This window comes from Pleurodeles waltl, chromosome 10 (genome assembly GCF_031143425.1).
Source record: "Pleurodeles waltl isolate 20211129_DDA chromosome 10, aPleWal1.hap1.20221129, whole genome shotgun sequence".
NCBI classification, from domain to species: domain Eukaryota; kingdom Metazoa; phylum Chordata; class Amphibia; order Caudata; family Salamandridae; genus Pleurodeles; species Pleurodeles waltl.
Window position 1 is genome coordinate 1,027,416,685 of NC_090449.1, and position 22,316 is coordinate 1,027,439,000.

Below are 22,316 nucleotides of genomic sequence, written 5' to 3' on the forward strand. Positions count from 1 at the left end.
CCTGTTGGTCATGGTGGGGTTACTCCAGCTCTGGGTAACCTCTTTGGGTAAGCTAGGGGTGACCCTGGCTAAGATAAGATTAGCAGAGGTGGATACCTCTAACCCCAAAATAGAGAGAATGGGTGGAGACATTAAAGACACAGACAAGAGGCAATTCAGACTAGGTCCTATCACTGTGGAAGTGGGTCAGTTCCCAGAGGGAATGACCTGGACAGGAGGATGTAAGGCAGAGTAGGCCCTGCAACAAACCAGCCTATTTCCTCTACTCTTCCTCGCCTGACAGACTAGGAAGACTCTCCCAGCTTTGGCTGAGTCTCCTGGCCTGTGGGCTGGGGGGGGGGCTTGTGTAAAGAAATGTCTCCCTGTTGCAGTTACCCCCCACTTTTTCCCTGATACTGATGCTGACTTGACTGAGAAGTGTGCTGGGACCCTGCTAACCAGGCCCCAGCACCAGTGTTCTTTCATCTAAAATGTACCATTGTCTCCACAATTGGCACAACCCTGGCACCCAGGTAAGTCCCTTGTAACTGGTACCCCTGGTACCAAGGGCCCTGATGCCAGGGAAGGTCTCTAAGGGCTGCAGCATGACTTATGCCACCCTAGGGACCCCTCACTCAGCACAGACACACTGCTTGCCAGCTTGTGTGTGCTGGTGGGGAGAAAATGACTACGTCGACATGGCACTCCCCTCAGGGTGCCATGCCAACCTCACACTGCCTGTGGCATAGGTAAGTCACCCCTCTAGCAGGCCTTACAGCCCTAAGGCAGGGTGCACTATACCACAGGTGAGGGCACATGTGCATGAGCACTATGCCCCTACAGTGTCTAAGCAAAACCTTAGACATTGTAAGTGCAGGGTAGCCATAAGAGTGTATGGGCTGGGAGTCTGTCAAAAACGAACTCCACAGCTCCATAATGGCTACACTGAATACTGGGAAGTTTAGTATCAAACTTCTCAGAATAATAAACCCACACTGATGCCAGTGTTGGATTTATAAAAAAATGCACACAGAGGGCATCTTAGAGATGCCCCCTGTAATTTACCCAATTGTTCAGTGCAGGACTGACTGGTCTGTGCCAGCCTGCTGCTGAGAGACGATTTTCTGACCTCATGCGGTGAGAGCCTTTGTGCTCTCTGAGGACAGAAACAAAGCCTGCTCTGGGTGGAGGTGCTTCACACCTCCCCCCTGCAGGAACTGTAACACCTAGCAGTGAGCTTCAAAGGCTCATGCTTTGTGTTACAATGCCCCAGGACACTCCAGCTAGTGGAGATGCCCGCCCCATGGACCCAGCCCCCACTTTTGGCGGAAAGTCCAGGAGAGATAATGAGAAAAACAAGGAGGAGTCACTGGCCAGTCAGGACAGCCCCTAAGGTGTCCTGAGCTGAGGTGACTCTGACTTTTAGAAATCCTCCATCTTGTAGAAGGAGGATTCCCCCAATAGGGATAGGAATGTGACCCCCTCCCCTTGGGAGGAGGCACAAAGAGGGTGTACCCCCCCTCAGGGCTAGTAGCCATTGGCTACTAACCCCCCAGACCTAAACACGCCCTTAAATTTAGTATTTAAGGGCTCCCCTGAACCTAAGAAGTTAGATTCCTGAAACTACAAGAAGAAGAGGACTGCTGAGCTGAAAAACCCCTGAAGAAGAAGAACCGAAGACACCAACTGCTTTGGCCCCAGTCCTACCGGCCTGTCTCCTGCCTTCCAAAGAAACCTGCTCCAGCGACGCTTTCCAAAGGACCAGCGACCTCTGAATCCTCAGAGGACTGCCCTGCTTCAAGAAAGACAAGAAACTCCAGAGGACAGCGGCCCTGCTCCAAAAAGACTGCAACTTTGTTTCAAAGGAGCAGATTTAAAGACCCCTGCAATCCCCGCAAGAAGCGTGAGACTTGCAACACTGCACCCGGCGACCCCGACTCGACTGGTGGAGAAACAACACCTCAGGGAGGACCCTCCGGCGACTCCGAGACTGTGAGTAACCAAAGTTGTCCCCCCTGATCCCCCACAGCGACGCCTTCAAAGGGAATCCCCAGGCTCCCCCTGACCGCGACTGCCTGAGTCTGAAATCCCGACAGCTGGAAAAGACCCTGCACCCGCAGCCCCCAGCACCTGAAGGAACGGAACTTCAGTGCAGGAGTGACCCCCAGGTGGCCCTCTCCCTTGCCCAGGTGGTGGCTACCACGAGGAGCCCCCCCCTTGCCTGCCTGCACAGCTGAAGAGATCCCTTGGTCTCTCATTTGAAACCATTAAAAACCCGACGCGTGTTTGCACACTGCACCCGGCCGCCCCTGCGCTGCTGAGGGTGTACTTTCTGTGTGGACTTGTGTCCCCCCCGGTGCCCTACAAAACCCCCCTGGTCTGCCCTCCGAAGACGCGGGTACTTACCTGCTGGCAGACCGGAACCGGGGCACCCCCTTCTCTCCATTGAAGCCTATGTGTTTTGGGCACCTCTTTGACCTCTGCACCTGACCGGCCCTGAGCTGCTGGTGTGGTAACTTTGGGGTTGCTCTGAACCCCCAACGGTGGCTACCTTGGACCCAAACCTGAGACTTGTAAGTGATTTACTTACCTGACAAAACTAACAAAAACTTACCTCCCCCAGGAACTGTGAAAATTGCACTGTGTCCACTTTTAAAACAGCTATTTGTGTTTTATATGAAAAGTATATATGCTACTGTAATTATTCAAAGTTCCTAAAGTACTTACCTGCAGTACCTTTCAAATGAGATATTACATGTAGAATTTGAACCTGTGGTTCTTAAAATAAACTAAGAAAATATATTTTTCTATAACAAAACCTATTGGCTGGATTTGTCTCTGAGTGTGTGTTCCTCATTTATTGCCTGTGTGTATGTACAACAAATGCTTAACACTACTCCTTTGATAAGCCTACTGCTCGACCACACTACCACAAAATAGAGCATTAGTATTATCTCTTTTTGCCACTATCTTACCTCTAAGGGGAACCCTTGGACTCTGTGCATACTATTCCTTACTTTGAAATAGTGCATACAAAGCCAACTTCCTACATGATGTCAATCAGGGGCCACTGTTCTTCTGATCATGGACTACTCACTGGGATCATGGAACGGGAAGGCTTAGAGGAGAGACATACTGTGGACGGCTGTAGATTGAGTGACTCACTGTTAAAAGGCTCCACTGTCATCAGCACTGGCAGTCAACAGACTGAGTAATTGCCCCTCAACAACAGAGTAGGTGTCTGTGAAGCATTGTGTGGGATTTGTTTGCAGGCTGTACTAAGAGGAAAGGTAGCACTCTTAGTCAAACTGAAGGAAGAATTGACTGAGGCTGAATTCAGAACATAAATAGACACAGTTGCAAGTACTCTGGCACAGTGCTGTGGCACTGTGAGACCAAATTAAAGCAGGGTAACAGAGCTAATTACATTCTTGTGAGGCTCAGTACGAAATATAATGTAGGAGAAAATAAAGCTCTGCATCCTCTATCTAATATGTTATGAGCACTAAAAGCATAGATTTCCGTCACAGAAGTGAGAGTTGCAGAGGAGGTATACAAATAGAGGGAGTCAGAGACGCTCAAATGCTGTAAGAACTGCTATCATATTTTGTACAATGTGGAACACACAGGAGAATGCCAGGAAAGGTTACTTGGGACCTGTGCTCACTTTGACACTAGATTAGCTGAAAGCATTTAGAAGAAGTAGCGTACAAAGACAACATACTGTTTGTGATTTGCAGCCTCATGGCCTGCTCTTCCATTATACCAGTTTTCTTCAATCTAGACAGCAGGATTTTCATCAAGAATTTGATGAGTAGGCTGTTCAGGTTCAGTCTAACTTTGATACACCCAAACCAGACAGGGCTTATTAGGGAAAAGAACATGGGAGACAATTCAAAGAAGGTCATACACTGCAATGACGTGGTCTTACTCTTATTGAATGCTGACAAGTGACAAGGCAGGACTGAGCATTCCAGGCAGATACATTTATCAAGTACAGCTTTGGGCCACAGGTTCTGAGGGGGGTAATGGAGGCTCATCAACATATCACTGGGTTACTGGGTGTCACTGCGATCAGGTAAACATCTGGAAGTTGACTCAGCAAGTCAGCTTACTGTCCTAACTCTTATTTATTCTCTCTTTGAAGCCTTTAAGCAAAGAATTACAAACAATTTGCTAGTTCAAAGCATTTGATTGAGAGTAGGGGAGGCAATATCATACATTCAAGCCTTCTTCGTGTACAATGTCCTCATGGTAGTGACTGACTAAGGTTCCTCCATTCTGACCTGGCTGGTAGAGAAACTAGAGGGATTTCAATCCTCTGCAGGATTTAAGGTTAGTATGATGAAGTCAGAAGGACTGGTTTGCTTTGTGGAAATGAGGATGTGCCTGTGTTAATGCAGACCTTGGAAACTTCAATCCCTTTCCATTAGACTATGGGGAAAATTGGACATCTGGCTGGGATGTTCTTGGCCTGTTGGGATAGTGTTGGGAGGAATTTGACCAACTTCCATCAAAATTGTCAAGGCAATCTATTGAGTGGGTGCACCCACATGTTGTGCTTGCAAGGGAGGATTGTCATGATGAAAATAGCAACCCTGACAAAGATTTTGTATGTCTTCCAAGCTTTAACCTTACCTCTAGAAAAGTCAGATATCAAATTGCTTCAGGATCTATTAAATGATTTCACCTGAGGTTGAAGAGTGTTTGCATGGATGAGGTCATGCACACAAAGTCCAGAAGAGGGAGGGCTGATCGTCACACATCTCTTATGGTATTACCAGGACGCCCATGTCTCAAATATGTTTGAGAGGTCAGGGAGACAAGCACTGGTGCTATTCTGACCACACACTGGTGGGTCAATTGTGGACCATGCATCCCCAGATACCATTGAGAAGGGAAGCTATATATTTTGTCATTCACTGGGATCACTGTAGGAGCCGCATGATGCATAACTAGTTCTTCAGCTTTATTCACACCACTGTCCTGGATGGGACCTTTAGCCCAGCTGTTGACAGACATGGTTGTAGGGTCTTGGATGAGAGATAATGTGCCCCATTATACAACTTGTTTTCCAAGAGGAGATTTGACTTTATGAATAGGCTGGCTCAGACCTCAATGTACCCAAGACACTGTAGTTTCGATATACAACAATCAGTCTCTGTGTATTGTGTAAAAGGGGCTACTAGAGGTCTAACAAACTTTGAAAGACTCACAAAGATACTTTCCCATTCAGCACCTTCAATCTCTATACATCCATATATAGTTCTTAATACCCCACATTCCCAGGACAAGCTATCATCCTAACTTTTGTAAAAATAAAAACAAAAAAAAGAACTAGCCATCTAGTTGGATGCAGAGCACTAGAAAGAGTTATTAAGTATAATCAACAACTTTACCAAACATGGACAGCTGAGGAAGGCACTGTTCAAAATCCTGTATAGAAGGCACCGTTCACAGAACTTCCCCCATGCCTTTGATCCAGCTGGAGCTGACATGAAGGAATGTGGCAATAAACATATTACATATTTCAATTATACATATACTATAAAGGTGCCCAGCATTGGTTATGTGTTTGGCCTCCTATATTGGAGGCTATACCCTTGCCTTAGAGAAAGGAGAAAGCAAAGTGTCTTGATGTAGAATTGCTGGGATATTTGTCAGAGGCCAATCTATCATAGGGGAGACGCTATTACCACCTGTTGCTGGAGACGTGGGTGTAGATGGTTTTTAACCACCTCCAAAAGATCTCAAAATAATCTAGTTTTACTACTTATGATTTGACTTTTAAGCTGAAGATGATCTTTGATAATTGTTTGGTCATTACTTGTGCATACATCTTGTAGTGCGTTAAGTGGTTAACAAACCTGTGAGCTGGAGTTAATAGTGAGTAGACTTCTCGTTTCACAAACAGAGGTGAACTGCATCGGACAAGGGATGCAACAGATCAAGGGTAAGCAGAGTGGTCTTCTGATGCAATTCAAGAATTTGGAGAAAGCTTAGTGGACGAGACTTTATCTTGGCAAGTAACGTCATTAATATCATATTTAGAAAATGAAACAGTGCCATCTGGATTAATGATTATGACCTTCCCGAATTATTTTTGCATGTGGTTGGCTGTTGAAAGTATCCACTTACACAATATAACTTTGTAAACCATTGTGTTCTGTTCTCCTTATAGGCAATCTATGTTAGATGTTTTCTTTTCATTGACTTTTTGGGCATGCGCACAGATGCATACAACTTCTTGTTCTGTTTTGCATCTCACTATGATTGGGGAAAACACACAAGATTTTTCCAACTCCTACACCTTTATTCACTTGTGGAAAGCTATATCTAATGGCTAAGGGCTGTATTATATCAGTGTTGTACAATCTCAACACCAATCCATTAAATAGGCACTTGAAGACTTACAACATGCTATATATCTCTTGCTTGTTCACTCGGAGGGCAAACTAGGCCTTTAGCAGACCTACAGTCTGGTAGCTGAGCAGAGTTGTGTAACTTGTTTTTTTAGAAATATTTGTATTGACTTATTTTCATGTTGTAATAGATACAGAACCACATCAATCTTATATGTATATGAACAATATCTAATTGATTTGTATTCACTTACGTTCCCTTGTAATCATTGAGTTAAGCTATTAGCACCACTGCAAACAGGATTTTATGCATGAATTGTCAATAAAAATTAACGAAATAAGCAATCAATAGGTTCTAGACCGCAGGAAAGCATTTATTGAAAGAGTGATTCTATTAGTATGCAGAATTTGGCCAAAATGCTATTAACCCCATATATGGTCTCCCCCATCATGTCTGGGAAGCTCCTCAAGAAGAAAAAGAAGTTGCATCACAACTATCTAAGAGAAGCTTGGGATCAAGTTGTCCAGCATCACTTCACATATGCAGAGACACACACACACACACAAATATAAACCATTTATTTGTGGCTTCAAAGAGGGCCTCTCATCTGTTTTGTACTGCACTGATAACATGATGGAGTCACGGTGTGTTAGCTTCTCCTCACCATCCGCTATTAAGGCCTTTCAAAAATATTATTTCGACTCCGACCCATTTTTTAACCGCTGGTAGCCACACCTTAATGTCAGGTGACTTTGGGTTTCCATGACATTGCTTTAGCCTGTTTGGTGAGTGCCAAGCCTATGTCTATGAACCTAATAGTTTGTCTGTGGGGTTTCGGATGGGGAAGCTGTCCAGTATATCTTGCGAAACAGTTCTACGTGATACTTCAGTGAGGTTCAATATATCCTTGCTGTCCTGACTGGAGTCAGATATGTCTGGTTCAGACAGTTAAATTGCTTGTACTTAAAGCATGGGTTTCTGCATACCATTTTAGTGTATTACAAGATCCTGTCCTACTCTGTATCTGCAGGTTCTCTTTCTAGAGAACCTTCCCAGAGGACATCATTGCTTCAACATCACTGTGTAATGTAGTTTAGATGGTAACATATAGGTGGTTAATGGCCCTTTTCTCCATCCCAAGAGTGAGTATGGAGTGAAGAAAGTCATACGTGGGGGCTTGATCTCACCACCCCGCCCGCAGTATGTTCCTAATTGCTGTAGCTCCCAGACATCTGCCAGTGTCGTACGAGTGTAGGGTGTTGTTAGAGGAAAAAGTCCCACACCGTCAATATCTCATTTCAGTCCACACCCAATGATCATACTGACTCACTAATAGTTAAACCTCGGAGAGCGCACACAAGTCACAATGTGTCAGGTGCTTCTTCAAGTGCTGCCAGCACCGAGCCCCACAAACAGCCTACAGGCATCCCTCGGGCATAGGCACCGTGCTGAGGATCGCCTCATAAAGTGAATAAGATCTAATATCCTGATAAGCTCTGTATGCATAGGTTCCTGCTCTGGAGCGATCCAATGCATTGGTCACTGGAGTTGAGTCAGCAGGTGGTAGGCATTGTAATTCAGCACTCCCAGAACACCACCATCCAGTGAGCCCTGAGGTTTGCACAGTGCCACCCTCCTCCTATACTTACGACATCAGTTGTCTAAGGAGAATATTGATCTCTGAAAAAGAAATCCCATATGTAACCGCATCAGCGGGGTTGTAAAGTAATAGAGGACTCATGGAAGAAGTAACATCTTGGTTAATGCTACAAGAAAGTTGCACCAAAAATGAAGGAAGTTTCTTGAAACAGCAAGACCTGAGCAATGTTCCCAACAGAGTACTATAACTTGTTACCTAATCTTTTCTTCCTCTTACTGATAGGCTGGGTGTCAGACGTCTGGTTTCATTTTCCACCAATTGAGCATTCATTTACCTTTCGGGTGGAATTCTTGATTGAGGTTAGCTAAATTTGCAGTTTTCAAAGCAGCAAATGTTTACTTTGCTTTCAACACACACTAATCTATGCAAGAGAACAGAACAGTTATGTACATCTTTTAGTAAATTGGAGTTAGTAAATTAAGTCTCTGTGTATGTACTAGATGAGGAAATTATATTTACACTTATCAGCACAGTATATTGCACATTAAATACAGAATGACTGAAAGACTGTTGTTTTCAAAATAGCGTAATTACAAAACAGTCAAATATTGGATTTTATTTATATGTGGATGCTATGTGAAAGAGAGGAGGAATGGTGCAATGATCATGTGGTACAAAACATGTAACAAATGTTTAAACATGGTTGTATTGAGAGGCTTGGATTGAGATAGAAGTTTAGAACCAGACAATGGTCAAAAGAAACAATCCAAATGTTACACTAAATGATGACCTTTGAAGCTTTGGAGAAGTGACTTAAACCTTGTCTAACTATGGAGAAAATTGTCATAGCTACCCTCCAATAGTAAACAAATGAGTGGTGTGTTAGCAAGCCCACTTAGTGAAGTACCAATATGTGGAGTAATAAAGTCAATGAAATCTGAAAGTGCCAATTCAGTTTGTGCTGTGTTTTCTGTATGAATGATCACATCATATCAAGAGGAGTGAGAATGGAAGGGCTTCAGTATTCATGGGCCACTTGGGCATTACAGGAGGTGCTGAAACTACAAAATGCGCAATTTGAAACTTTATAAGAAGTAATTTGTCTCACAAGGGTGAGCTCCAGCGAAGAACTGTATACTATACAAAATGCTGTCAAATAACATAATTGATGAAGGTACATCAATCTGGTCAGTTTTAGCATCTAAAACCTATTTCCACAATTAGTATTTGTTCTGCACAGGACTGAAGGGAGTGGCTCCGGAGTACTTTAGTGGTATTTAACCTTGACAATACAATGTCCTCTTGAACACATAACATACTTGTATCATTTTAGTGATCGACACACCCCACAGCTGCATGAACTGGGACACTTCATCGTACCAACCAACTGCGATCTGATCTCTCTCCAGTGGTTTATTCTCACTAAAGCACAACAAGCAAAGGAGAATCTGAAGCTAAAAGATGAGTAAGTATTCATACTGGATAGTGTATGAAGAGAAAAGATGAGTACGTATTCTTGCTGGATAGTTTATGTTTTTTTAGCTTTTGTGTTCTATCTTGTTAGATTTTCTTTAATATCTCACTTTTGTTCAGTTTTATCAACAAAATATTACTGAGAAACTGTAGGACCAGCAGATCAGGTAATACAAGGCATGTGTTGAAATTGGGTTCCACAGATTCAGCATGCCCAGATTTCTTTGCTTTTTAGATCAGCCGGTTTTGGACTTTTTACTGTGGGTGAGCCTCACTACTTGTGTCTCCCCCACGTTTATCACATGTCAAATGGACTGCGCATGTTTACTGCTGGTGTGCCTTTTAAGATTAAATTTCTGCTCTGCACAAAGGTTAAGGGGCACCTGGCTGGTTATATATAAACATGTGTACACGTGTGTAGGCTACGCGTGGGAAACTACTGTCATTTGCAGCCCGGTAACTGCGCATGAGTAGCCGAGAGGACTCTGCTGGATTAGATATTGACCTGGGGTAGGCCTTGTAATGTTTGTGTCCACTTATGGGGAAAGCAGTGTGATTTACTGTCTTGTCTTTAATGACACTTTATTATGCAGATAGGGAGAAAACTGCCTTACATTGCAGTTTCGCTTCCCTACAGCAACCACTGACGTACCCAAATGGTAAGTAACCTGTGCTAGAAAATCAAATCTGCATGTTCCACAAACATATCTGTACAACCTATGGGTCATCCAAAACTGTCATATTTGTCTGGCTCAGCTCAGGATCAGTGCACAGGCCTTTTGTCACCCGCTGTGCTAGGTTAATTACATTTCTATCCAGCAGCAGCAACAAAGGCCTCCCCACACAAAGGGAGCAATTAACAGTGCTTTACTCAGCTCCTAAGGAGGAAAGTGATAGGGCAGAAGGATATGCATCAATCAGTCAATCAGCTGTCACACTGTACCCGGGATGGGCGTGCCCAAGCCCACTGAACAAAAGAGGAAGCCCACTGCTCTGGAGCCACCAGAGGAGGAGGAGCTACCCTTTGAACCTTTAGTGAGAAAGGCCCTGGGAGTGATGTCACTGAAGGGTGGAGCTGAGGTCCCCAGAGATGATGTGACCAGTAATCCTGGGTGACACCATTATGAACTGTTCTAGCATGCTGTTCAGGAGGTACAAGTGAATGAGAGGGACAAAACCTTAAAATCCACAATTAATTTTTACATTATCATGTGTCTATATAACAATATCCAGTAAATTGAATCAAGAATTGATGCTCTCAGACATATGTAGTACTCTTTATTTTAATTTTAGTGCAGAAAAGAGCGCAGCCAATGCGTTTTGTCTCCAAGAGACCACCTTAGGACTTCTACCGGGCTGCCATAAAAACAGATACATAAACATAATTATAAATAAAAAAAACAACAGAACATAGTGTGCTAGATATTTAAAACAAAATAAATCATCTTAGTTGAGTATTCTACGAACTGCAGGAGTCACTACAGTTTTGAAATTGTTTAATAGTGTCCATCTAAGGGTCACACTAGCTCGTGTGCTGCAAAAACAATTAAATAAGATGCCTCCTGCAAGAAAAAGGTTAAACAAATGATGGCTTTGCCTACAAGATGAACACATGTAAAGAATGAATGTGTGGTGAATGAATATACCCCTTAGATGTATTATAGTCCTTCATGCATTAGTAATAATAGTGTTTCATCAAGTAAGCAGTGGAGGGATAGAACCGATCCAGTTAGAACACTGTGAGATCAAAATGCTCCTGGGCATGACAAGCAGTGGAATTGGGAAGAATGCCATTGAATCAAGAGCATTAAACTGAGTTGCACAACAAAGTTATGCAATCATGAGCAAGGGAATGACCCAAAGCTGTCTCTAAATATATGTCATGCATTGGAAACAAAGTCTGCCACCTGACAGCTAAAGTTGTCTGTAGCTTAGACCTAACAAACAATTAATGTTTGATACACACTTTAATTGCATGTTCAGCAGCTTGTCAAAATGTATATATACTTTGCTCAGGAACCCATCTCCTAGGGCCTTGGTGGAAGTAACAGGGTTAATTGCTTCCCTGATTTCTCCCTAAGTAAAAGGATTGCTTAATATCTCCTTGATATCTCAGGAGTCATCGCATCCACACAAGCTTACATAAAAAATGTATTAGGCCCGGGTGTTATTTTAATAACGCCTGCGTAATTGGAGTAATTTCAGTAATTCCTTGTTGCTCTTTGACACGGAATTACTGATAATAATGCGATTATGCCAGCTCGCATGATTAAGAGTAATATGGGGGAAAACAATCGTACCTGCGAGAGCACATTTAGCAAGCGACTGTTTGCGCTTACTGTTTGTGTTCTGCTGCATTTAGTGCTATTTCTTAACGTAAAATGCATCCTCGTGTCCATTTTGGACTTGAGGGTGCATTTTGTGCTAAGCTAATTGCACTACATGCCGGGAGTAAGTTGGGGGCACTTAGTGCAAAATGCCTTCTCATGTCCATTTTGGTTGCAAGGGGAAGCAGGAATTTTGCACTGAGAAAATAGCGCTAAATGCCAGAGCTAAATTGGGTGAAAATCCTACTCCAAGAGCACATTTACCGAGGGCGGGCAGCTGCTCACACTTGCTATTCATGTTTTGTCGCATTTAGCACTATTTCTAAGCACAAAATGCATTCTTCCTCCTATCTTGGACACAAGGGGACATGTTTGCATTAAGAAAAAGCACTAAATGAAACGCAGAATTACTCTTCTTGCATGATGATGCGTAATCTTGCAGAACTTTAGGTAATTCATGTGTTTACGCTACACTGAATTACGCAATTTACATCCACCCCTAAACGTTATCCATCTCATTAGCAAATGGTCTGAATATTTTTCTCAATAGGTCTTCGTAGAACTTTAAGATCAATGTAATCCTTTCTGGTAATACTTCTTGATTACCACTCACTTGAGGTCTATCTCATTTTGTTAGTAATATGTTCTATCCTCACTTTCCAGGCCAAGAATTTCCCTCATTGTCCTGAAATACGTTTGTAAGATAGCCTGCTTGTTTATATTTTAAATACATTTTCTCTCTGGCTAATCATTTTTTTATTTGATGGAAATTGCTGCATGATCTGAGAGAAGCAGAGGAATAATCTTAGCCCTGAGCATTTATGTAACGCACTCAAGAGAAGGTAATTAATTTGAACATGATTTTTATATTGTTTATTTTTTTTTTAACTTTATTTTTTAAGGTTTTCAAGGTAAACGAAAACACATAAGTTGCACATTACTACACATTAGTTGATGTTTCAAAAATACGTTTGGGAGAATCACAAAGACAGGAAATAAGGGAGTAGCAGAGAAGGAGCATTCCTCAGGTCTAATAGATGGGGAGCACAGAGAGAGCCGCTCACGGTAGGATTATAGAACATTATCCATTTGCAGTTTACGTATACCACATATTCTAGAAAGGGGAAGAAGACATCAGTTGTCATTATCGTGGTCCAGGGTTAGGAGATAATCTCTGAGCGCCTGCCATATGTCCTTTGGTCTGGAGGTGGGCGGTTGCAGGGAAGCATAAATTTAATTGGTGGAATCACAGTATGACATATCTCTTAGCCAAGCAGCTACAGTGGGGAGCCTGGTACTGCCCCAATTGAGAGCAACCTGTTGTTTAGCTGAAAGTAGCGCAATGGTAGGGAAGCCCCGCAGGCCAAGAGGAAGTGGCTTAACATAACCCGGCAGGGCAACTAAGGGGTCTAGGTCAAGTGTCTGCTCCAGCTTAAGAGATAATGTGGATAAAACCTCCTCCCAATATAATTTTATGACTGTGCAACGCCCACGAGAGGTGTCCAAATTCAGCATGATCCATGTTACATTTAAGGGAGTGGTGGGGTCTTGTTGGGTCAAGTTTGGCCAAGGCATTTGGGGTCGTATACGCATTGTGAAGGTATTTGTAGTGTAGCAGTTTGTGCCTGTGATTATTGGACACTAGCTTGTTTTGTGTACAATAGTACCAAGTTTTGTCTGGGATGAAGTGCCCCAAATCACGTTCCCAGGCAGCTTTAGCCTCTTCTGCTCCAGTGGGCTGTAATTGGAAAGAGGTGTGGCACATTCTGGATATGAGATGTCAGTTGTCAGGGGTGTAGAATACTAATGTGAGGGGGGAACTCCTTAGGTCCCTCAGGGTATGAAGGTATGGTGTCTCATAGCGTACTGTGTATGCGGTGAAAAACAAAGAAATCCAAATGTGTGAAGGTGCCCCCTCTGCCACAGTGGTGCTGGGTTTAAGGGTACCATTGGCAAACAAATCACCCGCTACACATAGCTGGTGTGAACTAAGTGAACGCTGCACCACTATTTCCCCAGTGAGCGGGAGCCATAGATTATTTGCGAAGGGTATATGTGGCAAGTACTGAGTCTCCCAGCCTAGGTAGCACCAAAGTTTGGACCAGGCCTAACGGGTGGTAGATATTGTCTGTTTATCAGTGGGGCTCTGCGGTAGCCCCAGAGGTAGAATGGAGGTAAGGGGAAGATTATTGGGCACCTGAGTTTTCTCCAGTTTAAGATATGGTAACGTCGGGATGGCACCAATAATAAGCAAAGTGGGTTTGAGCCACCAAGTAATATAACTGTAGGTTGGGAACCCCAAGGCCACCTAGTTCATAGGGTAGTGTCAATGTGTCCCAATGAATACAAGGTCGGTGGCCGACCCAGATAGGTCATGGAAGGAGCCCCCACAATGCTGCAAAAAAACTATTGGTCAGAGCAATGGTAATATTTAAGAACAAATACAGGAATCATGGCAGAGCTACCATTTTGATGATGCCGATGCACCCAGCCATGGCTAATGGTAGTTTAATCCAGCGTTCCATTTGAGTGGTAAGTTTATCTAAAGCAGAGCCATGATTGTGGCGGATCTCCTCTGACTTACCTCTATGTAGAAAAATTCCGAGATACTTGGGGTAATCTGTACACCATTACAGGGGACACTCTAGGAGGCAGGGCTCTGTGGATTCTGTCAACTGAAAAGTTCCAATTCATTCTAATTAATTGACAGCCAGAAAAGGCCCCAAAACGTATCACTTCACGAATGAGGAGAGGGAGGTTAGTAGGTAGATCGCAAACAAAGAGCAAGACAACATCGAGGAGGCCAATAATGGGCCACGTTGAAATCGCAGGCCCCTGTCAAGATGACGTTTCTGCAACTGTCTAACAAGGGATCCATGGCAATTATAAATAAGAGAGAATGAGCAGCCCTGCCGTGTGCCTCATGTTAGGGGAAAAACCACAGGGAGGGTGCGATTCACTTTAAGGCGCACAACAGGATCTTTATAAAGTGACATATTGAGGTCTCAGAAGCCATTGGGGACTCCTAGTTTAATCAGTGTGGCGTGGAGGAACTACCAGTCAAGCGAATCGACCACTTTTTCAGCGTGTAACAAGGCAACTGAAGCCAGGGTGGTGGGGGAGATTTGTCTTAATACAGCAAAGGACAAAACCGGATGGCATGGGGCAGATTATACAATCCATTAAAAGGGGAAATCACGTGGCTACCACTTTGGCCAGTATTTTATCATCGTTGAGAAGCAATTTTTTTTATTGTTTATTAAAACAGGTGAAGCTCAAGACACTGACATGCAATTCTTTCCAAATATCCACTAGTCATAGCCAGAGAGAAGGCTGTGTGTGGATTTTCTTTCAATCTCTTAAAAGCAACATTAAAATCACCTCTTGAGAGTGGCGGGTCATCTATAGTAAAGTCATAGTCACAGCAAACCGTGAGCTCCTACTCCTTTAAAAATGTTAACAAAATCAATGGGACCATGTAGGAAGTTGGCTCTGTATATACTATTTCAAAGTGAGAAATAGTGTGCACAGAGTCCAAGGGTTCCCCTTAGAGGTAAGATGGTGGCAAAATTAGATAATTCTTATGCTCTATTTTGTGGTTGTGTGACCGAGCAGTAGGCTTATCAGAGGGTAGTGTTAAGTATTTGTTGTACACACACAGGCAATAAATGAGGAACACACAGTCAAAGACTTAGTCCAGGCCAATAGGTTTTTATATTGAAAAATATATTTTCTTAGTTTATTTTAAGAACCACAGGTTCAAGATTTACAGTAAACACTTTAAATGTAAGGTACTTCACTTAGATACTTTAGGAACTTTGAATAAAAGAAATATCATATACAGTCTTTGTAAAAATGGCAATAAGCTATTTTCAAAGTGGACACTGCAAAAATCAACAGTTCCTGGGGGAGGTAAGTAAAAGTTATATTAGGAGGTAAGTAAAACACTTACAAGTCTCAGTTCTGGGGCATAGGCAGCCCACCATTGGGGGTTCAAGGCAACCCCAAAGTTACCACACCAGCAGCTCAGGGCCGGTCAGGTGCAGAGGTCAAAGAGGTGCCCAAAACACATATGCACCTATGGAGAACAGGGGTGCTCCGGTTTCAGTCTGCCAGCAGGTAAGTACCTGCGTCCTCGGGGGGCAGACCAGGGGGGGTTTGTAGAGCACTGGGGGGGGACACAAGTAGGCACACAAAACACACCCTCAGCGGCAGAGGGGCGGCGGGGTGCAGTGTGCAACGCAGGCGTCGGGTTTTAGATAGGAATCGATGGATGGACCCGGGGGTCACACTAGCGGTGCAAGCAGGCACAGGGGGGGCTTTTCGGGAGAGCCACCACCTGGGCTAGGCAGAGGGTCGCCTGGGGGTCACTCCTGTGTTGAAGTTGGGTTCCTTCAGGTCCTGGGGGCTGTGTGTGCAGCGTTGCTTCCAGGCGTCGGGTCCCTTATTACAGGCAGTTGAGGTCAGGGGGAGGCTCTGGATTCTCTCTGCAGGCGTCGCTGTGGGGGCTCAGGCGGGGTCGTCTCTGGTTACTCACGGGCTCGCAGTCACCGGGCAGTCCTCCCTGAGGTGTTTGTTCTTTGGATCTCGAGCCGGGGGCGTCGGGTGCAGAGTGTAAAGTCTCACGCTTCTGGCGGGAAACGTGCAGTCTTTCAAAGTTGCTTCTTTGTTGTAAAGAAGTAGCTGGTTTTGAACAGGGCCGCTGTTCACAGCAGTTTTTTGGTCCTTTAGTCCAGGGCAGTCCTCTGAGGCTTCAGAGGTCGCTGGTCCCTGTCGGATGCGTCGCTGGTGCAGGTTTTCGAAGTTGGAGACAGGCCGGTAGGGCTGGGGCCAAAGCAGTTGTCGTCGTCTGTCTTCTCTGCAGGCTTGTAGGTCAGCGGTCCTTCTTGTTTCTTCAGGTTGCAGGAATCTAGTTTCCTAGGTTCTGGGGAGCCCCTAAATACTGAATTTAGGGGTGTGTTTAGGTCTGGGAGGGCAGTAGCCAATGGCTACTGTCCTTGAGGGTGGCTACACCCTCTTTGTGCCTCCTCCCTGTGAGGAGGGGGGCACATCCCTAATCCTATTGGGGGAATCCTACAAACTCAAGATGGAGGATTTCTCAAGGCAGGGGTCACCTCAGCTCAGGACACCTTAGGGGCTGTCCTGACTGGTGGGTGACTCCTCCTTGTTTATCTCATTATCTCCTCCAGCCTTGCCGCCAAAAGTGGGGGCAGTGGCCGGAGGGGCGGGCACCTCCACTAGCTGGAATGCCCTGGTCCGCTGTAACAAAAGGGGTGAGCCTTTGAGGCTCACCGCCTGGTGTTACAGTTCCTGCAGGGGTAAGTGAGAAGCACCTCCACCCAGTACAGGCTTTGTTCCTGGCCACAGAGTGACAAAGGCACTCTCCCCATGTGGCCAGCAACATGTCTGGTGTGTGGCATGCTGGCAGAAACTGGTCAGCCTACACTAGAAGTCGGATTGGTATTCAGGGGGCATCTCTAAGATGCCCTCTGGGTGTATGTTACAATAAATTGCACACTGGCATCAGTGTGCATTTATTGTGCTGAGAAGCTTGATACCAAACTTCCCAGTTTTCAGTGTAGCCATTATGGAACTGTGGAGTTCGTGTTTGACAAACTCCCAGACCATATACTCTTATGGCTACCCTGCACTTACAATGTCTAAGGTTTTGCTTAGACACTGTAGGGGCATAGTGCTCATGCACATATGCCCTCACCTGTGGTATAGTGCACCCTGCCTTAGGGCTGTAAGGCCTGCTAGAGGGGTGACTTACCCATGCTACACGCAGTGTGAGGTTGGCATGGCACTCTGAGGGCAGTGCCATGTCGACTTAGTCATTTTCTCCCCACCAGCACACACAAGCTGTGAGGCAGTGTGCATGTGCTGAGTGAGGGGTCCCCAGGGTGGCATAAGACATGCTGCAGCCCTCAGACACCTTCCCTGGCATCAGGACCCTTGGTACCAGGGGTACCAGTTACAAGGGACTTACCTGAGTGCCAGGGTTGTGCCAATTATGGAGACAAAGGTACAGTTTAGGGAAATAACACTGGTGCTGGGGCCTGGTTAGCAGGGTCCCAGCACACTTTCAGTCAAAACATAGCATCAGCAAAGGCAAAAAGTTAGGGAGTAACCATGCCAAGGAGGCATTTCCTTACAGACCAATACGATCTCAGCATATTATTTGACCATAAAGGAATTAATTTTAACCAAAATGTCGGTGGGATTTCCAAATTCTGTAGGGTACCCCTGCTCTGCAGTACCATTTTGTCTTTATTTTAGAGTCAATATCTTTTCTTAAATCCGTCCTTACAAGGGCCTCTACAAAGCCCTCCTAGTAATGTTGTGTTTCCTCTTTGATGTTCTAGATGTGCATGTTGTCCTGCCTGGACCAATTTTCAAGGATTTTGTTTTTGCCTGTATCCACTATGGCCATCTGGTGAATCCAGTCTTGAGTCACCACATAATTAATAGTTGTTCAGACCCCAATTATTTTTAGTTCTTTCTGTGTTTCCATAATTGCCTAGCCGAGCTTGTCTCTTTTCTGAAGCACGTCCGGCTTTACACTCTAAAGGCATTCCCAAAAGCTTCACCGCTGTGAGCCAGGTATCTATTCTGAATACAATCATCATTTCATTCAGTAGTAATGGTGGTGGTAACAGTGAGGGAATGCTGTCCCTATTATGTTGTGTATGAATGCCTCCCACCTTCCCATTCTTTTCCCTCGTCAGACAATTGTGGTAGCCACCATGCTACAGCAGTTCCCAAAAGCTGTATACTCTGTCACTGACCTTCTGATTAGGACTGTAAGTGTGGTCAATGGATAGCGTATGCAGTTGTCTTCACAGCCTAGATGTGTGTCTCAGGCTCCTGGCTTCTCCTTGAAAATGCTTTTCTAGGGACACCAGCAAGTTGATGTCTTGGTAAGCAATTGATCACCTGTGATAGTCTGTTTCTGCTTTGTTACGTAGCACTTCAGATGTACTGTGGAACTTCAAAGTCTGCTTCTTCAGCGGCATGCCTGTTATGACCAACAGCTCAAATCCTAGGGACGTGCCAACTTCTGGCGTAGTTTTCCTTTGTGTAGGAAGCTGGCTCTTTATATGATACATCAAAATTAGATATATTGTGCAAAGAGTCCATGGGTTCCCTTACTAGTGAACCGATACTTGCTATAGCAATCACAAGGTGCTTTTTTTAATGGGGGTAGCTTTGTCAAGCAGTCTTAGGCTTTTCATAGAGGAGTGTGAGGCATCTGCAAATACACTCACAGTTATTAAATGAAACCCACAACTCAATAACAAAATTTACAAAAATAACAAGTATCTTTATATATGTTTTGGCACCAGAATCAATTTGCTCAGGTAAGTACGTTTTGTAAGAAAAATCTTTGCAGTTTAGAAAAGTCGACAGTGCAATTCTTGGAAGCTGCAATGTTATCCTATGGAGGAGAAACAAATAAAGCATACCGGTAGAGTACAGCGATTTATGGGACCAATTTCCTGGACAAAGGTGGGTATGAGGCAATGTCCAAGGCCACACCAACAGGCTACACTGGACAGCACTGGGGCAGCCGGGTACAGAGGTGTAGTACAGTGTTGGGTGGTTAATGCTAGCCAGTGGGGATCGGTCCTGTTGAAAAAATGCTGCAGGTTAGGGTTGGGGGTCCAGTCAGGGTGAGTCACCAAATGGGCTTGATTCTTGCGATGCTCAGGGACTTAAGGACACCAGTCGTCCTCTTCTCATCGGTCTGGGGCATCTGGGTGCAGACGTTTCTTAGATCATGAGGAATCTGTCAACGGTGGCTGTCTCAGTGGAGTGGGCCCACAGAAACGGGCGGCAGGGGTGGACTGGGGGACCGGTCCGGATTACCCAACAAGTGGGCTGAAGTCTCAAAGGCCTTGGAGATGCAGAGACACAAGTGGTCCTCTTCTCCTTGGTCCGGGGTATCTGGATGCAGAGGTGCAGTGAACCGTTGGGTTGCCGTCACCGGAAGCAGTCGCAGTTGAGGGGGGCCTGCACAAAGAGACTGCGGGCGTCGGTGTGGAGGTCACAGTGGGAAAACCTAAGATGGACCTTGTCTCTGGAGAGGTTGGGAACCACACTGGAACCGTTGGCCTGCTTTGACTCAGGCTGTGGGGAACGGGTGCAATGGTTCTGTCAGCCATTAGATTTTGGCAGTCCGGAGTCCTCTTCAGTATTTCTTGGGCAACTGCAGAGGTGCAGGGAAGCATCTCTGCTGCTCCACGGTAGTTCCTTGTGCTGGGGTGAAGACAGGCAGTGCTCCTGGCTTTTAGAAGTTTCAGCAGCTAGAGGACGAGACGTCTTTCTCGTAGTTGTAGAACTCAGCAAGCAGGCTGGCAAGGTTGGTGTTGAGTCAGTCACTTCTTGCCTTTTGCGTCTCTGGAGTGCCCTTCTTCAGTTCCGCAGGGATCTGCTTTCCTGGTTCCAGGGGCTCCCCTAAATACTGAATTTAGGAGTGTTAGGGGAGCGTAGACTAATAGCCAATGGGCTATTTACCCGTGGCGTCACTACTCCCCCTATATGACCACTTCCTGTGGAAAGTGGACATTACCCTGTCCCAGAGTTCCTAGTTCTGCCACCACCACGATGGCAGACATTCAAAAATTGTGCCCACATCAGGCAGCTCACCTTAGGGGTGGGTCTGACCAGAGAGGTGGGCACGTCTCTGTTACTACTAATTTTCACACCTGTCCAGATGCCAGATGGGCCCTGGGGCAGGGAGGTTGGCATCCTCTCTTTTGAAGGAAGCCAGATCTGCATATAAAGAGCAGCGGCCTTCTTTGAAGGCCCCCTACCTTGGAATGCAGATTTACAGGTCATCCTTTAGGGAGAGGTGTGCTAATACCCCTGGCAGAGCAGTCTTTTGTTCATGTCCGCCTGAGAGTAAAGGCCCTCACTCTTGGGGGTCAGAAACATGTCTTGTGTTGCACACTAGTTAGAATTAGTCATCCAGCACATGGGTAAATGGTAGTTTTTTCAGGGGGCACCTATAAGGTGGCACCAGTGAGGGTTTATTAATACAAGGTGTTTGATACCAAACATCCCTATCTTCTATGAAGCAATCATGTAGCTTGGGAATTCGTAGCGACCAGTGTCCAGCACATGTATTTAAAATGGCTTCCCTGTTCACTCACTACGTCTAAGAATCAACAAAGACATAGCAGGGGTATATTTGCTTGTGCAGAAATGCCCTCACATGTAATATAATGCATCCTGCCTTAGGGCTGTAAGGACTGCTGTAGGGGTGACTTGCATATATTGCATGCAGTGTTAGAGGACATAGCATACAGCCTGTGTTCCTTGTTGTGTTTTCACTTTTAGCTGCATCAGGACACACAACCTGCAGTGGTAGTCTGCATGTGGTAGGTGAGGGGTCCCTGAAGGTGGCACAATACATGCTGTAGCCTTTGGGGACCCTCTTTGAGGTTTTTTCCCCTGTGGGTTTTTACCCTCTTTGGTTCCATGCTCTAGGTACCAGGAGTACCATTTACTAGGGACATATAGTGGGGCCAAAGGTATTGGCAACTGGGGAACAATTGCCCAGTTTAGGGAAAGTGCTCTGGCACTGGCGACTTTGTTAGCAGGAACATAGTGCACTTTCAGACAAAATTGCATTTAATACCAGGCTAAAAGTGGGGGTGACCATGACTAAAAGGGGCACTTTCATACACTTTGCAGTAGTGTTGTTGGTAGGAACAGCCCATGTGAAAACTGCTTGGTCCAAAGCTTGTCTTTAAATGGTGCAGGATGCTACATTTTAGAGGATTCCTCTGGCTCCCTGCAGCCCTGCCCACTGCTGTGATGCCTGTGGCAGCTCTACCAAGTTTTCCTTGCGAGTTCTTTTGTGAGGGTGTGGCTGGTATTATCCTATCATGTCCGTGCCATGATGCCCATCAAAATGGCTGACATTCTTCTCTTGATGGCCTCCATTTTCCCTCTCAAGATGGACTACAACTTCCTCACTTTAATGCCACTTCCTGTGCATAGGAAGTTAATTCTTTGTTCGATTCAAAGCCCTTGTTTTTTTCCGTTCATCGCCCCTTGACTTTTTTGTCCTTACTTTTTCTTTAGATCTTGGTGGTTTCTTCTGTACCTTCAAGGCTCTTTTCTACCTTGTTTCAGGATGGTTTGGTGTGCGTTTTTCTTCTGGATTCTTCTTCAGTCAGAGATAGCCTCAATGCCATTTTTTTCTTTTTTCCTGTGGGTTTTATCCCTCTCTTAGGGGACTTTTGAAGCAGGCACTTGAAGCTTTCCACATAAAACGTTATGCAGGGGGACACTGTGGCTACAGGGAGGAACCGTCTTTTACTTAGGTACTAAAAAATAACAATTTCCATTTGGCCAGGACCTTGACAAGATCATAAGGGGCAGCACAGCTCAGCCAGTTGACATGAATGCTATAGAACCCTTTTGTCTTTTCATCTCAAGGTGATCTACTTTTTAACCCCAGCATTAGGGATTTTTTGTGTCTGGGCTTGGACATGCACTGTCTGCTACATCTACCATAAAATATTTCTCATACTGTAGTAATCGTGCTGTTGTTCTTTTATTGC

At 45.0% G+C, this 22,316-nt stretch overlaps 1 protein-coding gene across 4 annotated transcripts in view; it reads left to right on the forward strand.

The window, feature by feature from the left end:
- The window catches only part of TCAIM (T cell activation inhibitor, mitochondrial), a 277,740-nt gene that overhangs the window by 202,673 nt on the left and 52,751 nt on the right, over window positions 1-22,316 (forward strand). For 3 of the 4 annotated variants that reach the window (XM_069211978.1, XM_069211981.1, XM_069211979.1), the window contains 2 exons: window positions 5,894-5,932; window positions 9,276-9,407. In XM_069211978.1, coding sequence (XP_069068079.1) covers window positions 5,894-5,932; window positions 9,276-9,407 — 171 coding nt within the window. The remainder of the gene's footprint in view (window positions 1-5,893; window positions 5,933-9,275; window positions 9,408-22,316) is intronic. The other variant, XM_069211980.1, reaches the window with a different exon arrangement.